We start from the raw sequence: 18228 nt of genomic DNA, 5'->3' as shown, positions 1-18228 counted from the left end.
GGTTGAAAAACTGAAAGGTAAGCTTTTGGACCAGAAACTACCATGTTCAACTTGTATATACAGGATCTAGCACAGTGTCTGGCATGTTGCCAGCACTAAAAGTATTATTACAATGTTGAATGAATGAAGGAAGTAATAAAACATTCAATCTTCTGATTAACAAAATGCATCTAACCTCAGCTGAGAGAGGGACTGCTGTATAGTGGAAAGAGAGTGGACTTTAGAGTAAGAGAACTGAGTTCAAATCTCTACTTGTGGTTTATATTTCACTTAGGAAAGTCATTAACTCAGATTCAATTTCATCTATGAAACGAAGCTAATATTTATTCATTCAACAAAAATGTGTTCCACACTTTGTAAATCCCAGGCTCAAGGTAACTTGTTGAACATACATTGGTGATTAAAACCAACGTGGTTTTCAGTCTCTAGTGAGCTTATGATAAAGTCAAGAAGTCATATAATAAGTAAACAGACACATTCATTGCTAGAAATCTGACAAGGAGACCAAGAGAATGCAGTAATGAAGAGCAACGGGAGGTTGACAGGTAGGGTGGCTCGGGAAGGCATCTTGAGTGGATAGGAAGATGAATTAGGAAACCAATTTCAGGATTATTAATCAAGGATTAAGATGATGATGGTCCAGACACAGAAGCTGAGATCTGAAGGGTCAGAAGCTGGATTTCAAAGAAAGGAGGCAAGAACTCTCTAGGCAGAAGAACTGCATGTGGGTGCAAGGGGCATGAGGACTGGACTGCGGCACCAAAGGGAGGGCATGTGGCCAAAATATTCTAAGTGAGAGGCAGAGTGGCACCAGATGAGATCAGAGTTCAGATAAGTCAGAGACTTAAGAAACAAAATAAAATTTAAACAGAAATAGAAAATAGGAGTTTCCTTTGTGTTCTAAATGTACCCGGGTCCTACAAAGATGTTTGAGGATAAAGTATATGAAGTTTGCATTTTAAAAAACACATACCTGTCCATTGCGGCATTATTAACAACAGTCAAAAGGTGGAAGTAACCCAAATGTTGTCCATCAGTGGATAAGTAGATACAAAAAATTAATGGACATACAACGGGATACCATTTGGTATTAAAATGGAAAGAAATCCTGACACATGTTGCAACATGAATAAACTTTGAGGACATTATGCTAAGTGAAATAAGCCCTTCATGAAAAGACAAATACTATGTGATTCCACTTATATGGGATATCAAGTGTGGTCAAGCTCATACAAACAGAAAGTAGAATGGTGGTTTCCAGGGCCTGGGGGCATGCAAAAGGGGAGCATTGTTTAATAGGAACAAAGTTTTAGTTCTGCAAAGTAAAATGTTCTGGAGATTGGTTTCATAACAATGTGAATATACCAAATACTATAGACCTGTACTTTTTTTTTTTTTAAACAAGGTCTCACTCTGTCATCCAGACTGGAATGCAGTGGTGCCATCTTGCTGACTACAACCTCTGCCTCCCGGGTTCAAGCGATTCTCCTGCCTCAGCCTCCTGAGTTGCTGGGATTACAGGTGCCCGCCACCATGCCCGGCTAATTTTTGTATTTTTAGTAGAAACAGGGTTTTGTCATGTTGGCCAGACTGAGTGCCCAGCACAGAACAGCCAATCCCACTTATAGAAGTCAAGGCCTTCTCTCCTTCATTCTTTCATCCTCTCATCTTTTCATGTGGAAAGGATGAGGACTAACAAAAGATCTGCAGTCCCCTTTAAGAGTACTTTTAGAATGCTTCCTAGCATCATGGTGTGCCCTGAGAGAGACAGAGAAAGCAGACAGGTAATAAACACCTGTCACCTACCACATGCCAAACTTTTGAGGCTTTGGTGTCCTATTTTTCTCTCCAAGAAAAGATTATAAATGAAAGTTTCTGTCTGTACTTATTTCTTAAGATATTTTATTCGTTAAAATAAAATGGGAAATGCTAATTGGAGATGAGATGATAATGAACATGAAGTGGCCAAAAGGGGTCTGGAACTTGACGGACCTTCCTTAAATGGCATAAACATTGAAGAAGATGATGGTAATTTCCCTTTCTTTCTTTCTTCCTCTTTCTTTCTTCTTTCTCCCTTTCCTTCCCTTCCCTTCCCTTCCCTTTCCTTCCCTTCCCTTCCCTCACCTCCTCTCACCTCCCCTCACCTCCCCTCCCCTTCCCTTCCCCTCCCCTCCATTCTCTTCTCCTCCTTCTCCTTCTTCTTCCTCCTTCTTCTCTCTCTCTCTCTCTCTCTCTCTCTCTCTCTCTCTCTCTCTCTCCTCTCTCTCTCTCCTTTCTTTCTTTCTTTCTACAGAGCCTTGCTCTGTCACCCAGACTGGAGTGCGGTGGCACAATCTTGGCTCACTGCAACCTCTGCCTCCCAGGTTCAAGCGATTCTACTGCCTCAGCCTCCCGAGTAGCTGGGATTACAGGCACCCACCACTACCCCCGGCTACTTTTTCATATTTTAGTACAGACGGGGTTTCACCGTGTTGCCAAGGCTGGCAATTTCTTTACAGCTTTCACACTGTTCATGGTAGAGCTGGGAGAACCAAATAACTCCTATCCTTTGTGTGATGGTTAATTTTATGTGTCAACTTTACTGAACCAAGGGATCCTCAGATAGCTGATAAAACATTATTTCTGTATGTATCTGTGAGGGTGGAAGAGATTAGCAGTTGAATCAGTAGACTGAGAAAAGATCAGCCTTCACCAATGTGGATGGACATCATCGAATCCTTTGAGGGCCCAAATAGATCAAAAGGAGGGAAAGGGTGAATTCACTCTCTTTGTTTGAGCTGAGACATTCATATTCTCTTGCCCTTAGAGATTGGAGGTCCTGGTTCTCAGGTCTTTGAACTCCAAGACTTATACCATTGGAGCTCATGGTTCTCAGACCTTTGGACTTGGACCGAATTACAACTGCTGGCTTTCCTGGTTCTCCAGCTTACAGACAGCAGATTGTGAGATTTCTCAACCTCTATAATTATGTGAGCCAATTCCCATAATAAATCTTCTGTTATACACCTCGATATATTCCATTGGTTCTGTTTACTGGAGAATTCTGACCATACACTTTATTTCTCTACAGAGGAATTTATTATTTTGTGGCTAGAAATAAAGATTCGCTGTTCATTTAGGTTTTCTGTGCATTTTTCTTGGGGGACAGGTGTGTTTCTTAGCTGATCTAATCAATTGACATTTCTAGAGATTTCTCATATAGAATTGATAGATGCAGGAGGCAGATAAGGAGGAAGGTCCCAGGGAATCTTCAACTGGCCTGTGCACTGGGAGGACGGGGTGGGGCCACAAGAAGTTCCTGCCGCTTGCAGTGGGGAGGAGCCTGACCTCTCCTGTTCCTGAGTGGTGACTTGGGATTCTATCTGTGAGATGGGGGCCTGTTAACAGGAACCCTTCTCACTTTGCTGTGTGGTTTTTCCTTTTGCCCAATAAGTTCCATAACCCCTCACCCTTCAAAGTGTCTGCATGCCTAATCTTTCCTGGCCATGTGACAAGAACCCGGTTTCTTCCTACAACATTTTTTTGGTACCCAGAACATGGAATCTGAGGAAGGGAGGGTGAAATGGGGACCCAAAACCTTTAACTTTTGCTTCTGAGCCTTTTGGTCCTATGGCCTTCATCTTCTTTGTTTCAGGACAGTAATGACACCTATTTTTCCTTTTACAATACAGTACTGGAGATGGTCCACACTTACCCCAAGGGCCACAGACACACGCGCACAGGACAGTTGGACCAGGCAGCTGCCTACCCCTACTTCCCTACCAGCCGGAGTGCATGGCTGTGGTGTGTGCCTCATGCGTGTGCAGTGTCCAATGACCATGCAGGGTAAGGATGAGTCATAGCTGCTGCCTGGGCCCCAAGCAACTGGCTGGCATTCCCCACCACGTGTCCACAGAGTCCCCACCTACCCCAGCTAGAGACTCCAGCTCTCTCCCACAATAGTTAAGCTTATCTCCCTGGTGCAGACACCATTTGCCATAAGAATAAGAGGTTCTTCCCGCAGTCATCCTTTTCTCTTCTCCACCCTGTCAGCAGTTAACACAGCCCTGCATTTAACCTCCTTTTCTCTACCCTGTCAGCAGATGACTTTAAAACAAGGGTTTGTTTTTTGTTTTTTGTTTTTTTTTCCTTTTGGAAGACATTTTGTTGGGCTGGAAATGATTGGGATCACTGTATTTTTGGCAGAGTTTTAATTGTGAGAAAGGATTTGTGAGGTTAGTCTTAAGCTGTAGCCAATCTGGTGTGCTTTGCACATCTTTCTGTATGGCTGGTAGCAAACTTTGCTGCAGGCCTCAACCTTGATTTACATCCTTAAGGGCGTGGCCTGTAACCTTGTGGCAAGGCTTTGTTCAGCCTTTGGGCGGCCTGGATTCAATCCTGGCCTAGGGAATGAGTCCTTTCTGGTATGATATGTGAACGTTTGCTGTTCGTTGATTCCCTTACCCTCTATGAACCACCTTGGATTTTCCTTTCTCTGAGCCTTTAGTAAAGTTTGAAAGTCAGAAATATTGGCTGTTTGGCATGGCTAAAGTTGGCTAATAAGGGAGTTAAAATGATTTTCTTAAGGAGTGCTCACCTTAATTAAAAGTGGATTATCCAAGTTATAGTTACATTTACAAGGACTTTGTTTTCCTTTTTTTTGACCTTGTTTTGCTGCAAAAAGGGTTTTTTTTCGGTTGACTAAAATATTTTTCTCCATTTTGCCTTGCCACTTTTAATGCACACATGAGAGGGGAGAGACCTCTGTTTTCCTCATAATTAAAAGTAATTAAAAGTACCTGGAGGCCAATAATCCAAATAGGAGATTGGCAAACAAAAGATCTTATGGGGACTGGGTTTTCTTCTGTCTGTCTGTACAGTTATATATATGTTGTGTGTGTGAGATGTCTATAAAAAGAGCTTTAATTAATTGGCCTAAAGGAAGATAAGTGCTTGGATCAAATATTTTTTAAAGGGAAGATAAAAACTGTGGTACCTTTCATTTCATGTGACTTTAATCTTTGAAAAATAAAAACAGCCCTAATAATTATTGGTAAAAAGCAGATGTTATCAAAATATAACTAGGTGGACTAAATTATGCAGGTCAGATACTAGGTTGGCTAAATATTTTAAGGTTATCGGCTGCATTTTTGGCATTTGAGAATTTTTTAATTTGCTGGCTTCACAACTGGTAAGGGCTGGGGACATATGGAACTAACCACACCCTTAATTATGCTGGGAGGCATCAAACCTTGGCTGCACCTAGCACATAATCAAAACAACTTACTAGGTTTTACATTAAAAATTGTTAAAAGTTACCATTATGACATGTAATTGAGACTACTGGAAATAGATTTATGTGCAAGGTGTGTAAGAACAGTAAAATGTGTTTTTAAGAAAAGGTTATAAAAAGGTATAAAAACATACATTCTCACTTAAGGTTAAAGAATTGTTTTAAATTAGATATGACAAAGCTAAAAGTTTAAACACGTGGTGGAGGGATTGTAAAAATTAATCTTGCAAAAATTCCGTGTGTGAATATATTGATTAAATACAAAAGGGTATTATATGGTTTTTCTGTAAATTGAGCATTAAAATAAAAGCACAACGAGGTATTCTTAAGGCAGTAATCTTCTCTTTAGCAAAATTTGTAAAGGGTTATAAAAGGATTTTGCTTTTTTAAAATTTCTGAGTCATCATTTTGGCAAAATAAATAATTTGTGGTAGTATGTAATTCTATTTCATAATGTAAACTGTTTTAAGCCTCTAACATATTTAACAGGTTTGCCCAAATCAAACTTCAGTTTCAAAACTGTGTTTCCTGATATCTGGATTTTCGGATGCTTCAGAGGTCCTCTGGAGTATCCAGAAAAGAGAAGTAAACAGGATTATTTGACATGTTTATGTACATGGGATTGCTACAATGGTATTCAATCTTCTTTAGGCTATATTTTGGCGAATAATACCAATATATGTTCCAAAATTGTATGGGATTTCTAAAATCTTAATGTCTAAGTACATGCTATCATAATTAAGATTATGTTAAGTTACTGGATACCATGAAATAACCAAACTTCTTTGTCAATTGTGTTTCTAACTCTAACTACCCTGGACATTTTGACAATTGTTGCCTTGTTTTAACCTCTTTCAAAAGACGGTTTATAATAAGCTACAGAACTTTGACAGTTGCTCTCAAATACAGGTTTCTGATAACTTTGGAGATTGTGCCATTGGAATAAAGAAAAAACGTACAGGACTCATGAAGAGCTAAAAATGTTCACGAATATCAAGCAAAACAAGAGCTAACTGAATGAACTCACAGAAAACCAAAGCAATCTTTTTTACTTTTGCTTGGAATATTGCTGGTTCTTGTTTTCTTTTTCAGAGTCAAGGAAACTTATTTTGAACTATTTACAGCCTTTACCTATTGAGTAAGGTATACTCTGTGAATGAAATTTGGAGCATGTTTCTTTCTCTCTGTCTGCTTGTCCTAGAATTTGGAAACTAGTTGTGACTATTCTTTACTCATGGCAATACAGTTGTTTGCATCAGTGCAATAAGAATCCATTTTCTTTTGCAACAGGACACAATTGTAGAAACTGGTTGTTTTACCAAGGCTTTGACTGGAAAAGCATTCTTCCTTTTAAGGAGTCAAGCTTGACTTGCAGAGCCAATAAAAACCCCTTCGAAAAACCTGGCCTTATACCCTTGTCTACACAGTCCCTGTACAGGGTTCCTGACCTGTGGTCAGTAAAAAATGTCACTTTCTAACAGGCCCAGGATCTCCAAGTTTATCTTGGGACCTTAAGAGGAGAGGATCACCCAACTCACAGGTATTTGAGGATACAAACCCATGACTGGGCTCTGCTTTAAAAGGTCTTATCTGAGATTCCTTGTGGGACAGAGTTCCATCAAAGCCAGTCTAAAAGGCCTATGTAGAGATAATTATTCTTGCTGCACTTTATGCAAATAATCAGGCCAAGTATAAGACTAAAATCTATTTTGCAAACAACGTCATCCTATCATGATTTTTTTTTTTTAACAAAAATGAGTATTGGAGAGAGAGGAATTATGTTTCAAAACCTATCATAAGTTTGTCATTAAATTCTAAACTCATTCGTTGTTTTTTAAGTTTTTGCCTACATTTTAGACTAACCCTGATTGTTGCTGTGAACTAACCAGAAATCTCTGGGTGCAGCTCAGAAGAAACAAGAGGGATGGGTAATGTGAAAATCTGGATCAATATTCTAGTTCTGAGCCATTATCTTGCAAATCCTGCCAGACGATGGGAATAAATAGAGTGCCCCTAACCCAGAGGTTTTCTTTTTGGGAAAGTAAGACCAAGAGAGATAACCAAAGCCAAGCACCATGCATCCAAAGATATCCTTTTCTCTCCCTGGGTGTGTCATAAGACATCCTTTTCTCTCCCTTGTTAGAGAAGGACTTAATTCCACAGCTTCACTTTAGTATTCAGCTCATGATAAGGAGTCCATGCAGTCCCCCCAAGACACATTTTTGTTCCAAACTCAATTCCAAGCTTTGGGTCAAAGCCCTAGGAAAGAAAACTGGATCTGAGGGATCCAGAGGGAGATAATAATAGCAGTTAAAAGACACAGCACAGTTAAGCGTGACTGATTCCTGCTGAGTAAGCCAAGCTTCCCGTTTCATGGATAAAAACACCCTCTTACATCACACTAGTATTCATGGCATAAATGATGTCTAGGTAATTCAAGGCTATTGACAGCAGGGGAGAGAGGACATATGTGGGTAAGAGTAGATACTCCTACCCTGCAGACCCCCCCATTAACATGGGTGAAAGCCTCTTTAACACCCATGGGTGGCACCTGCCATAGTCACCAGGACTCAGGGATAGAAGGAGGAAGGAGAGAAAGAGGAATGCCTCATTTTTCCTCCCTCATGTACCCTAGGTATTTGCTAGAAAGAGAAAGGAGCCAGGGACACCTGTTCCCCTCTTTGTAGTTGAGTAGCCATTCATCTCTGTACCCCTTTCAAATGCATCCTGAACCTCTGGGATGCCTTTGAAAAAAAAAGCCTTTTTTTTCCTCCCTTTTTCCTCCTCTGTGCTCTCTTCAATGATAGGTCATTGTGTCTCTATGTTATGGGAGACTCCTTTCAGGTGGAGCCTCCAAACTGGGAAAAGTTAATTTCCCAAACCTTAAACTGGTTGGGTTAGGACTGGGCTCAGGGGAAGGGAACCCAGAAGCCATCAAAAAGGTAAAAGTTTGTTTGTTTTTTTTATCCAATCGGGCTTTTTGCCCCCTTCTCCCCATGCAAACTGGTAAAAGTCCTTGGGATTTTTGAGCTGTCCTTACCACACCCTCTTATTTCATATTTCTACATGTTTTCTAATAACTCAGTTTGTCCCTTCTTCAGGCCATCAAACTCCAGTCATGCAACTGGAGCTTTGGGCAATGGCCCCTTCTGGTGGGAACCCTTGGATAGGCCTCTGAGGGTGATTTGACGGCCATTTTCCCAAAACAGCACCCCTGTTAACAGGAAGCAGTTAAGATCTGTCTTCATCCTTATCCTCATCCTTATTCTAATGGCAGTTAGATGTACTTCTTTAGAGTAGCGAATGATAGATGCAGGAGGTGATAAGGTCCCTGGAGAATTCCCAACCAGCCTGTGCACTGGGATGATGGGGTGGGGCTGCAGGAAGTTTGTGCAACTTGCAGGGAGGAGGAGCCTGGCCTCTCCTGTTCCTGGGTGGTGACTTGGGATTCCAACTGAGAGATGGAAACCTGTGAACAGGAACCCCGCTCACTTTGCTGTGTTGCTTTTTCTTTTTTCCTTTTCACTCAATAAATTTTGTAACCTCTCACTCTTCAAAGTGCCTGCATGCCTAATCTTTCCTGGTCATGTGACAAGAACTCGTTTTTTTCCTACAACAGAATCAGGTGACTGGAGAGAAGATCACAGGCCTAGGCCCCCAAAGCTTGAAGGATGAAAGAATAAAAGATGGAAGGAATAAAATTAGGACCTTAATTCTTTCTTCAGCTCAGTGTAAATCTACTTAGCGCTTGAGAGGCCAGAAGAAAGGTCTTCAGTGGATTCTTCCCTGTTCTCTTCTTTCTGGTAGAGCTTAGAGTTTCCTGTCTTTGTGCCTGTTTCTCCTGCCCCTGTGTCTCTAACATCTCCCTACCAGCACTCCCGACACTACATTGTTCTTTTCGGCTGACACATCTGCTCCCCCCATCAGATTGTGAGGGCCTTTCCCATTAGAATAGGAGTTACAATTCCCCGAGAATCTTCAGGGCTGACAAAAAGCAGAGCTCTTAATACTCAGTGTTTAGGTTAGGGAAGGCAGAGGATAGAATGAAGGAAGGATGGATGGAAGCAAGGAGAAAAGTGTTGCAAAGCCAGGATTCAAATCTAGGTTGATCTGACTCCTAAACTAGCTCTACAGCATATGGAAATAACCCCAGGCCAAGAAAACCTGGAAATATGGGTGCAAATCAGGATAACAATGATAATAAAAGCAAATCTTTAAATAATACTTACCATGGGCCAGGATCTATTCTAAGCACACAATCCTTACCACAGCCCTAGGAGATAGGTACCCTTATTATAACCATCATATAGATGAAGAAACTGAAGCACAGTGAGGTTTGTAATGTGCCCAGAATCACATAGCCAACATTATTAAAAGTAATCTGTAACTTGCAGTGTCTAACGTGGCAAAACAGCATGGTTCCAATTCTACTACTATGGCTGGAAACTCATAGAACAAAGGACCAGAGGTAGCTTGGAAATCACCTAGCTCAATCTCTGACTTCTAGAGATAAGGGACCTTGGGCCCAGGTGGCAGGTGATTCCCAAAAGGCTGGCTATCCTGGGGAAGGGGAAGGACAGATAAGGCAAGGGGGAAGCAGGATTGTGATTAGACTGACCACTCGATTGGAAGGAACAGCATCATGATTTTGAAATAACTCTGATGTGTTAATTGGGTTATCTCAGTTAAACAGGAATGCAAAATTAGTTCTGCTGAACTCAAGGGCCTGTTTGGTTCCTTCTAACCCAGTGAGTCTGCGGATCTATGAGGATGATTCCAGGACATTTGCAACTGGTACTCCAATGATACTGATGTGAATGTGGAGAGCGACATATTATTTTCTTCTGGTCTCGTAAGAAATGTTTTCTCAATTTACCTAAATCTCTTGTCTGAATAACACACCGGTTGATCAGCACTGATCTCTAGTGAGCATTTACTACAGGCTGAGCTGTCTTCAAGGTATGATAGGTGTGATTGAGCCAGCCCATGTGGTCAGCATTATTATGATCTCCACTTCACAGATAAGAACATGGAGACACAGAGAGGTTGCATAAGTTGCCAAGAGCACACAGCTAATTACAAGGGAAGCCAGGTTTTGAAGTCTAGTAGTCTAACTCTGGACTGTGTCCTCAGTCCCTACGGCTATGACTACCTCCTAATTCTACTGCCTGGTTATTTTTAGTCCCTAGTTAAAAAGAAGAAATGACCATAGATCTGGAGGGATCCAGGCAGACACAGGTTCAAATCCCAGCCCCTGTGTGAACTGTTTCACCTTGCTAATCCCTAGTATCTCCATTGGTGTAGGGGGATAATAAAATCCAAATCTCTCATAAATATCTATCTCAAAGTCATGTATCCTGGATCTGCTAAGACAGGTTCCCACCATGTGCAACCTACCACACTTGTTTTTGGCAAACATAGAGGGTTAAAGTGTGCCGCCCCGCACAAACACGCTCTGTTGCTAACCCAATACTTGGGAACGTGACCTTATTTGGAAATAGGGTCTTTGCTGATGTAATCAAGTAAAGATGAGGGCATGCTGAATTAGGGTGGGCCTTTAATCCAATGACTGTTGCCTTTATAAGATAAATGAGAGGGAGATTTGGGACACAGACACACTCAGAGGGAAGAAAGCCATGTAAAGTGGGAGGCAGAGATTGGAGGAATGGGTCTAAAAGCCCAAGGATCACCATGAAGTACCTGAAACTAGGAAGAAGCAAGAAAGGACCCTGGTCTAGAGCCTTTGGAGGGAGCATGGGCAGGCCTCTAGCTTCCAGAACTGTGAAAGAATACATTTCTGTTGTTCTAAGTTAACCCATTTTGTGGCAATTTGTTATGGCTGCTGTAGAAATCTAATAGCAAATGACGGCTTGGTGAATGTACTAAGTGAAAAGTTCTGCTTTTAGACTGATGAAGCCAAGTCAGGGAGCTGAGGCATATTCTTGGGTGCTAAGGGATACCATGCTCATAGGTAGAGAGAAGGCCACATGAACCATATGGGGGACCATCTTTTCCCTGTTTTTGAAGTCATAAAAATGGAATGTCTATACTCTCAAAAGAATTGGGAAGAAGCTGATAGCTCTACTAGCTTCTCTCCATGGAAGGAGGTGAAGTATCCAACTGGGTTATGGTGTGTGCAATAGCCATTCGCCCATGTTCTTTGATTGGGAGAGTTCTGTATTAAATGTCAGTGTTCAGATATGATCTTTCTCTCTATAGCTCTCAGTGCCCAGTGGCTGACTGGGAGAGTATCTGCTCTGTCCCTGTGCTGTTTCCAAGGACACACTTGGTGAGAAATGTTGCCCCTAGAGCCAATCTTGCTTTATCCAGAAAATGTAACCTGTGTTTTATTTTATTTTATTTTATTTTATTTGTTTCACTTTAAGTTCTGGGATACATGTGCAGAACATGCAGGTTTGTTCCATAGGTATACATGTGCCATGGTGGTTTGCTGCACCTATCAACCCACCATCTACGTTTTAAGCCCCACATGCATTAGGTATTTGTCCTAATGCTCTTCTGCCCCTTGCCCCCCATCCACCAACAGGCCCCAGTGTGTGACGTTCCCCTCCCTGTGTCCATGTGTTTTCATTGTTCACCTCCCACTTATGAGTGAGAACATGTGGTCTTTGATAACCTATGTTTTAATACTTTGACTTCTAGGTATATTTCTTAATTGATTCACAATTCAGAGGGGAAGGGGTATTATGCATGGCCCCCCACACCCCACTATCCCAAGAGGAAAATTGAGACTAAGCCTTCAGGACCTATCTGGGATCCCTCTGAGGTTAAAAAAAATTGGTCCAAATCTTACCTCTGCATTTCAGTTACTCTGCATTCTGGGATAATGTTGCAGGGTCTGGATAGCAGGAGAAAATACTAATAGCTATGGCATTGTGTTCAAGCCTTTTGTTTTGCTCTGGTTAACAATTTCCTCATCAGTAAAATTAGGGGATTGGATTGATTGAGCTCTAAATTCATGTTTACCTTCAGTAGTCATTGATTCTGGAGCATGGAAGGTGTTTGATTGCCAACATTGTTCATGACTCTGTGAGATAAATTTCATGTGGCTGATGTCACAGGGAGAAGGCAAAGTGTCAATTATAGCATCTAACTAAATGCTCTTTCACACCACAGATGACCCTGGCTCTGTACCTTTTCTTGCCTCTATAGCCTCCTCCTGTGGCAGGGACCTCAGCTATGTGGGCCAATAAAGGGTAGAAGAGAACAAAACGAGCTAAAGGGACACCTTCTGTGACTGACTAGATAACTGTTCCCAATAACTGGAAGGAGGAGCACAGTGGTAAGAACCATGAACTACAGAGCTAGACCAACTGGAGCCAAGTCTTGCTCTTGCTACTTTCTAGCTTTGTGACCTTCTGCAAGTCACTTATCTATCTGACCTCAGTTTCTCAATTATAAAATGGGGATTAAAAATAGTACCTATCTCTTAGGGTGGTTATGCAGATGAGATGTGCTTACAACTATGCCAGGGAATCAGTCAGCATTCTTTGTAAGTTACTGTTGGATTATTTGATCCAAAGAATGATTCTCTACTAAATTTGACCACTCTGTAATGGGAAAGACATAATCATCACATAGAGAGAAAGATGGTACCTGGGACAGATTTATTTTCCCTCTGCAAATATGAATACAGAGGAGAAGATTCCTGAAGGCTGCTGTTCAGACTGAATTGGTAGAAAATACAGAGTGAACCACTCGGCTCAGGCAAGCAATTGCTGTCAACACAGTTATCTATTTTGAGAATCTAAAAAATGCTAGTTTCTATCAAAAAGATGTCTATAATTATCAGCACTGTTGCATGTCTACTGAATAGTTATTACTGCTGTTCAAAATGATGGACCTAACACAAAATGCCAGTCTTAATATGGTTAACTGTTCATGTTTTTTAATGCAATATTATTATTAGGAACTTGAAAACTTACAGGTAGAATTTATGCCTGTAATGAACAATTATTGTGTTTTGTCTGCTTGATGTTTCATCGCTCATTCTTTGAGAAAAAAGTGCCCTATTCTTTTCGAGAACTAGTATCCCACTTCAGTCATGTGACTCTAATGGGGGCTGCTAAGCATAGTATCTTATACCAGCACCCACCCACTCTAACAGGTGGAAATCTGGTCCAGAGCTTAGACAGTAGCAGCTTTTACTCTTCAAGGGGTAGAGGTTGTCCAGGGTGTGAATATATGACCCAAACTGGGTCAATCTGAGTGCTTCTCTGCGATTTTAATAACTGGTGTTGGGTGAAGGGCAGATGGACAGAGGACAGAGGAAATATATGTGATTTTGGAACTGTTAGTATCCACTGCTTCACTGATATGGAGAAAGTCGGCTGAGAGAGTAAAATTGTCACAAAAAGAGAAACAGAGATAAGAGATGAAGAGAGAAAATCCTGGGGTCCCATTCCTTGTTTCTTAGGGGTTCCCACCCTCTCTGATGGCTGGCTATGTGAACCAATACACCTCCCTCAGTTTAAGTTGGGTGAAACACTATGACACTTGTAGAATAATGAGTCCATCCATCCATCCATCCATTCATCCATCCATCTATCCATTCATCCATTCACTGTCTCACAAAGTTAATATCTACTAAAAGCCAACCATGTGTCAGGCTCTGTTCCAGGCACTGTGTCAGGTGTAGGAGACAATGCAGTGAATAAAACAGACAGAGCTTAGCCCCTGGGAGGCAACTGACTAAATATATATAGCAGGCAATCATCATAGGATCATGGGGATAGAGGCAGGGGCATGGGCAGAGGGTCAGGAAAAATCTCTCTTGGGAGGTGACGTTAGGTAGGCTCCCAAAAAAAGTGAAGGAGAGGGCTATATAAGATGTGAGATAAGACCTTCTGGCCGAGGGAAGACAAGGGTTGAGATCATGCGTCCATTGTATTAGCCGAGCTCAATCTGCACACATGGATAACAAGGGCATGACAGCCACCTGTGCTGCAGGCAGAGTCCAGCTGATGCAGAGGAAGGCTCATGGACTCCCCGTGCATCTGCAAGGCCCATCTTCTACGTTCGACTTAGATGTAAGTTACGTAAATGCTTGAGATCAGTTTCCTTATAAGTAAAATAGAGGTACAATTCATCCTTGAATTAGGTCATCTTTTATAGTCACTCAGCAAATACTTGTGGGGTACATCTTACATTTCAGGCAGAGTATTAGCCTTGTGGAGCTCATGGTCTAGAGAGGAAGAGATGATTTAACAGGTGTATATATATAAATCTGTATCATATTTATGTCATATATAAAGTAAGAACTTGATTATATTTGCGTAGATATATAACTTTTAAATCAGTTTATTTGTATAGATATATAATAACTTTTAAATCAGATATATAATAACTTTTAAATCAAGCCCATAGTTGCTTATAAAGCTGTCACTTATGAGGGCTGTGTTGACTGTTTTGATTTATGAGGACTTGTTTGAGGAATAAAAGCTCAGTTGAATTCTTACAATGAGTGGGAGATTGGCTTTGATAATTTTATGCTTCCTTCTCAGGATCTCTGATTCTGAGGTTAATCAAAAGGAAGACAGCCAACTTCTACTGTGGGCTTACTAGGGACCCAATGTTATAAAGTATATATGCTTTATTAGGGAAGTTCTGAGTCCTACCTCAGGGCATCATGTGTTGGGCATCTAAACTAGGTGAGAAGGGATGGGAGGGTGTCAGCTGCCTTCACTTTCATGAGAATCAAATAAGATGACATATGTAAAATGCTTTGCATAAAATTATCAAAGCCAACCCCCCAGTCATTGTAAGAATTCAGCTGGGCTTATGTTCTACAAACAAGTCCACGTAAATCAAAACATTCAAGGCAGCCCTTATAAAGTCATAGCTTTACAACTAAATATGGACTTGAGCTCTTTCCAATAACCTAACTGGAAAGTCATTTTTCTTATCCCCAGTATAGCACCAGCATGTTAAATTACAGAGAATATAATCCTTTCATCAGGCTGACAAATAAACAAGGGTATGGGCTACCTATGCTAGAAGGAGGCAATAAGGTGAATTCCAAATCTGACTCTATTTAGAAATATCAATAAAGGGGCTGGGCACGGTGGCTCATGCCTGTAATCCCAGCACTATGGAAGGCCAAGATGCGCGGATCACCTGAGGTCAGGAGTTCAAGACTAGCTTGGCCAACATGGTGAAACCCGGTCTCTACTAAAAAAAAAAAAATACAAAAATTAGCCAGGTGTCGTGGTGCTCACCTGTAATCCCAGCTACTTGGGAGGCTGAGACAGGAGAATCACTTGAACCCAAGAGGAAGAGGTTTCAGTGAGCTGAGATTGTGCCACTGTACTCCAGCCTGGGCAACAGAGCGAGACTTTATCTCAAAAAAAAAAATAAAAGAAAATAAAAGAAAAAGAAAAATATGAATAAAGGAAGGCTGGAACACCAGGTAGCTGTCAGCCTGTTGAAGAAGCTATTGTAAGGTGGAAAATGCACACAAGCAAGTGTGACTCTAATGTACACGTACATTCCTGACATTCTGTAGTCACCTGGTTCCCTGCCTCCTGGGTAAAGGAATTGATTCCTCTGTTGACAATTCTTGCATCCCATTTCCAGATCTCATTTCCACCTCTAGGCTGTGCAGCTATAATCACACCTGGCATCTCACCTGCTAACGCATCAGCCAACCTGACTCTGTCCCAACCCTGGATGAAGGAGACTGAGTGACTTACATAATGATTTTGCTCTTCTTCTCTGAGGAGGGTGAGCCACCAAACACCCAGCAACTCTGACTCGGAGAAATCATGGGATAGATTTTCCCTCTGTGCTCCTAGCAGAGTGGGGACTTCTTGAAAGGGACATGAACAAGTTGATGACAAGATATCAGAAGCCCCTCTTCTAGAGAGGCATCCCCAAGAAAGCCTCAAAATGCATCTATCTGAGTCCTAATTAAACCGGAAGTGCTGAATCCAGGGCACTGTGATATTTGCATGCATATTTCAATGAATTTTGTTCATGTCTGTATAGAAAAGGCCCTAAAGGTAGATTTAATAATTCACTTGCAGTGTCAAAATCTGCACGATTTAAAACCCTGTTGGTCATGAAAGAAGGAAAGCAAAGAACACCCTGTTGGGAATCTTGAGACCTTGATCATCTACTCCTGGTGCTTATGGGCTGTGTGATGTGGGATGAGCCTGTCCTCTCCAGGGACCTTGGTTTCCATAGAAATATCTGCAGAGATCTCTGTGGTGTCCTTTCACTCTGTCTCTAGGAGCCATGAGCTGCTGCAGATTCTCTAGTGAATGTCCCAACACCATTACTGTCATTCACCTAACCCTCCTTTACAAACTGCTCAAAGGCCCTTACAGTGCAAAGTGGGTCCAGGCAAGAACCACATAGTCCATTTGAAAACACACGCAAAGGAAACAGAACTGACACCATCAGTAATTGCCTCTTCCAAGTGGGATTTTGTGTGGATGGGGCTTCATGGAAACACTTGGGAGGATTTAACTTGGCCTCCCAAAGGCCATTGTTCTCAAGTGGCTCCCCTATAAGGTAGTCCAGGGTCCTCTCACCTCCTCTGGCCAGATTCTGTCAGCACTAGAAGGAGAGCGTTTGGACTTAGTGTCCAGGAGATTGATTGTGAGGATTCACAAGTGATTTGTCAATAATAATAGTTTAAAAATGGCTTCTACGTGTCATATAGGCATATAGATAGATGTGGTTTACCGAGAAACCTCCACAGTCATGAGGATCATGAATTACAGTCTTGATTCACTTACCATCTGTGAGCCCAGGAAGCAGACGAAGTGATATATCATGCAAATAACATGATCTTAATATTCGGACCTGACTTTGAATTTTGGTCTTGCCACTCAATCTCAATCCAACCTCTCTGAGCCACAGTCTCCTCATCCACAAAGGACGATATTAGGGCCTATCTTACGTTGTGGTTGTGAAGACCAAATGAGATAACATATGCAGAACTCCTGACACAGAACCCAGACCCTCAATAAGAGGCTACGGCCATGATTCCTATTAAGTTGCCCTCAGATCAACCAGAAGGAAACCAGGCAGAGGACTATGGTGGTCAGCAACCATGTGACCCCAAAAACTCCATCTTGGGACCAGCATGACCACCCATGGGGCCCTACACCATATGGAGCAGGATGCTCTGTCTTGACACAAAGATGGGAAGAAGGGAATTCATAATCAGAAACTTACCTGGATGCTGCCTCCAGCTGTTCTTTCCTGGAAAGAGGAGAGGGAGAAAAAATAAAGCATAAATTACGTGAAACAGCTGTATTCTTCCTTGAAAGATTGCTGCAAAGCTTCCCTCTGAAGATGATGGAGCAGAGTTGAGCTCTAGGACAGGATGGTCAGTGTGGAGGGAACCAACGAAGGAGGTAGGTTTACCCAGCCAGACCCCAGCCCATGTTACTCCCATTGGCTCTGAGGTTTTCAGGGCTCTTTTCAGCCACTCATTCATTCATTTATTCATCCAGAAAATGGTTGCTGAGCACTTACTCTGCCCCAGCTCTCATGTTGAGCTCGGAAAATTTGTTTGGTAGTGGGGACAGATCAAGAAACCAGGAATGTCATAATGTAGCAGTCACACACCCAACATAACTCTATCACCACCGGTGTCATCATAGCAAACACTGTCTTAACTCAATTAATCCTCATAACAACCCTATGAAGTACTATTATCATCCCATTTCCCTGAGGAGAAAATTGAGGCACAGAGGGGTTAAATGAATTGCTCAAGGGCTCACAGTTAGGAGACAGCAAAGTCAGGATCCAAACCCATGTGATCTGGCTCTGGAGCCCTCACTCCTAGCTGGGAGGTGCACCAGCCTTGCTTTACACATATTTGTGACTCCAAGCCTTTTCTCAGGCTCTCCTTCTGCCTGGAACTCCCTTCTTCTTTTCCCTGCCTGGAACAGTCCTACTCATCCTTTATGTCCACCCGGAGG

General features: G+C 41.9%; 1 protein-coding gene across 1 annotated transcript in view; it reads right to left on the bottom strand.

The window, feature by feature from the left end:
* The window catches only part of LOC105492824 (potassium voltage-gated channel subfamily Q member 3), a 363808-nt gene that overhangs the window by 24479 nt on the left and 321101 nt on the right, over window positions 1-18228 (bottom strand). The window contains exon 9 of the mRNA XM_011760082.3: window positions 17477-17503. Within this exon, the coding sequence (XP_011758384.2) occupies window positions 17477-17503 (27 nt within the window). The remainder of the gene's footprint in view (window positions 1-17476; window positions 17504-18228) is intronic.

Source organism: Macaca nemestrina, chromosome 8 (assembly GCF_043159975.1).
Source record: "Macaca nemestrina isolate mMacNem1 chromosome 8, mMacNem.hap1, whole genome shotgun sequence".
NCBI lineage: Eukaryota > Metazoa > Chordata > Mammalia > Primates > Cercopithecidae > Macaca > Macaca nemestrina.
The sequence above is the reverse complement of the archived record's forward strand: the minus strand, read 5'-3'. Positions and strand labels throughout refer to the sequence as shown.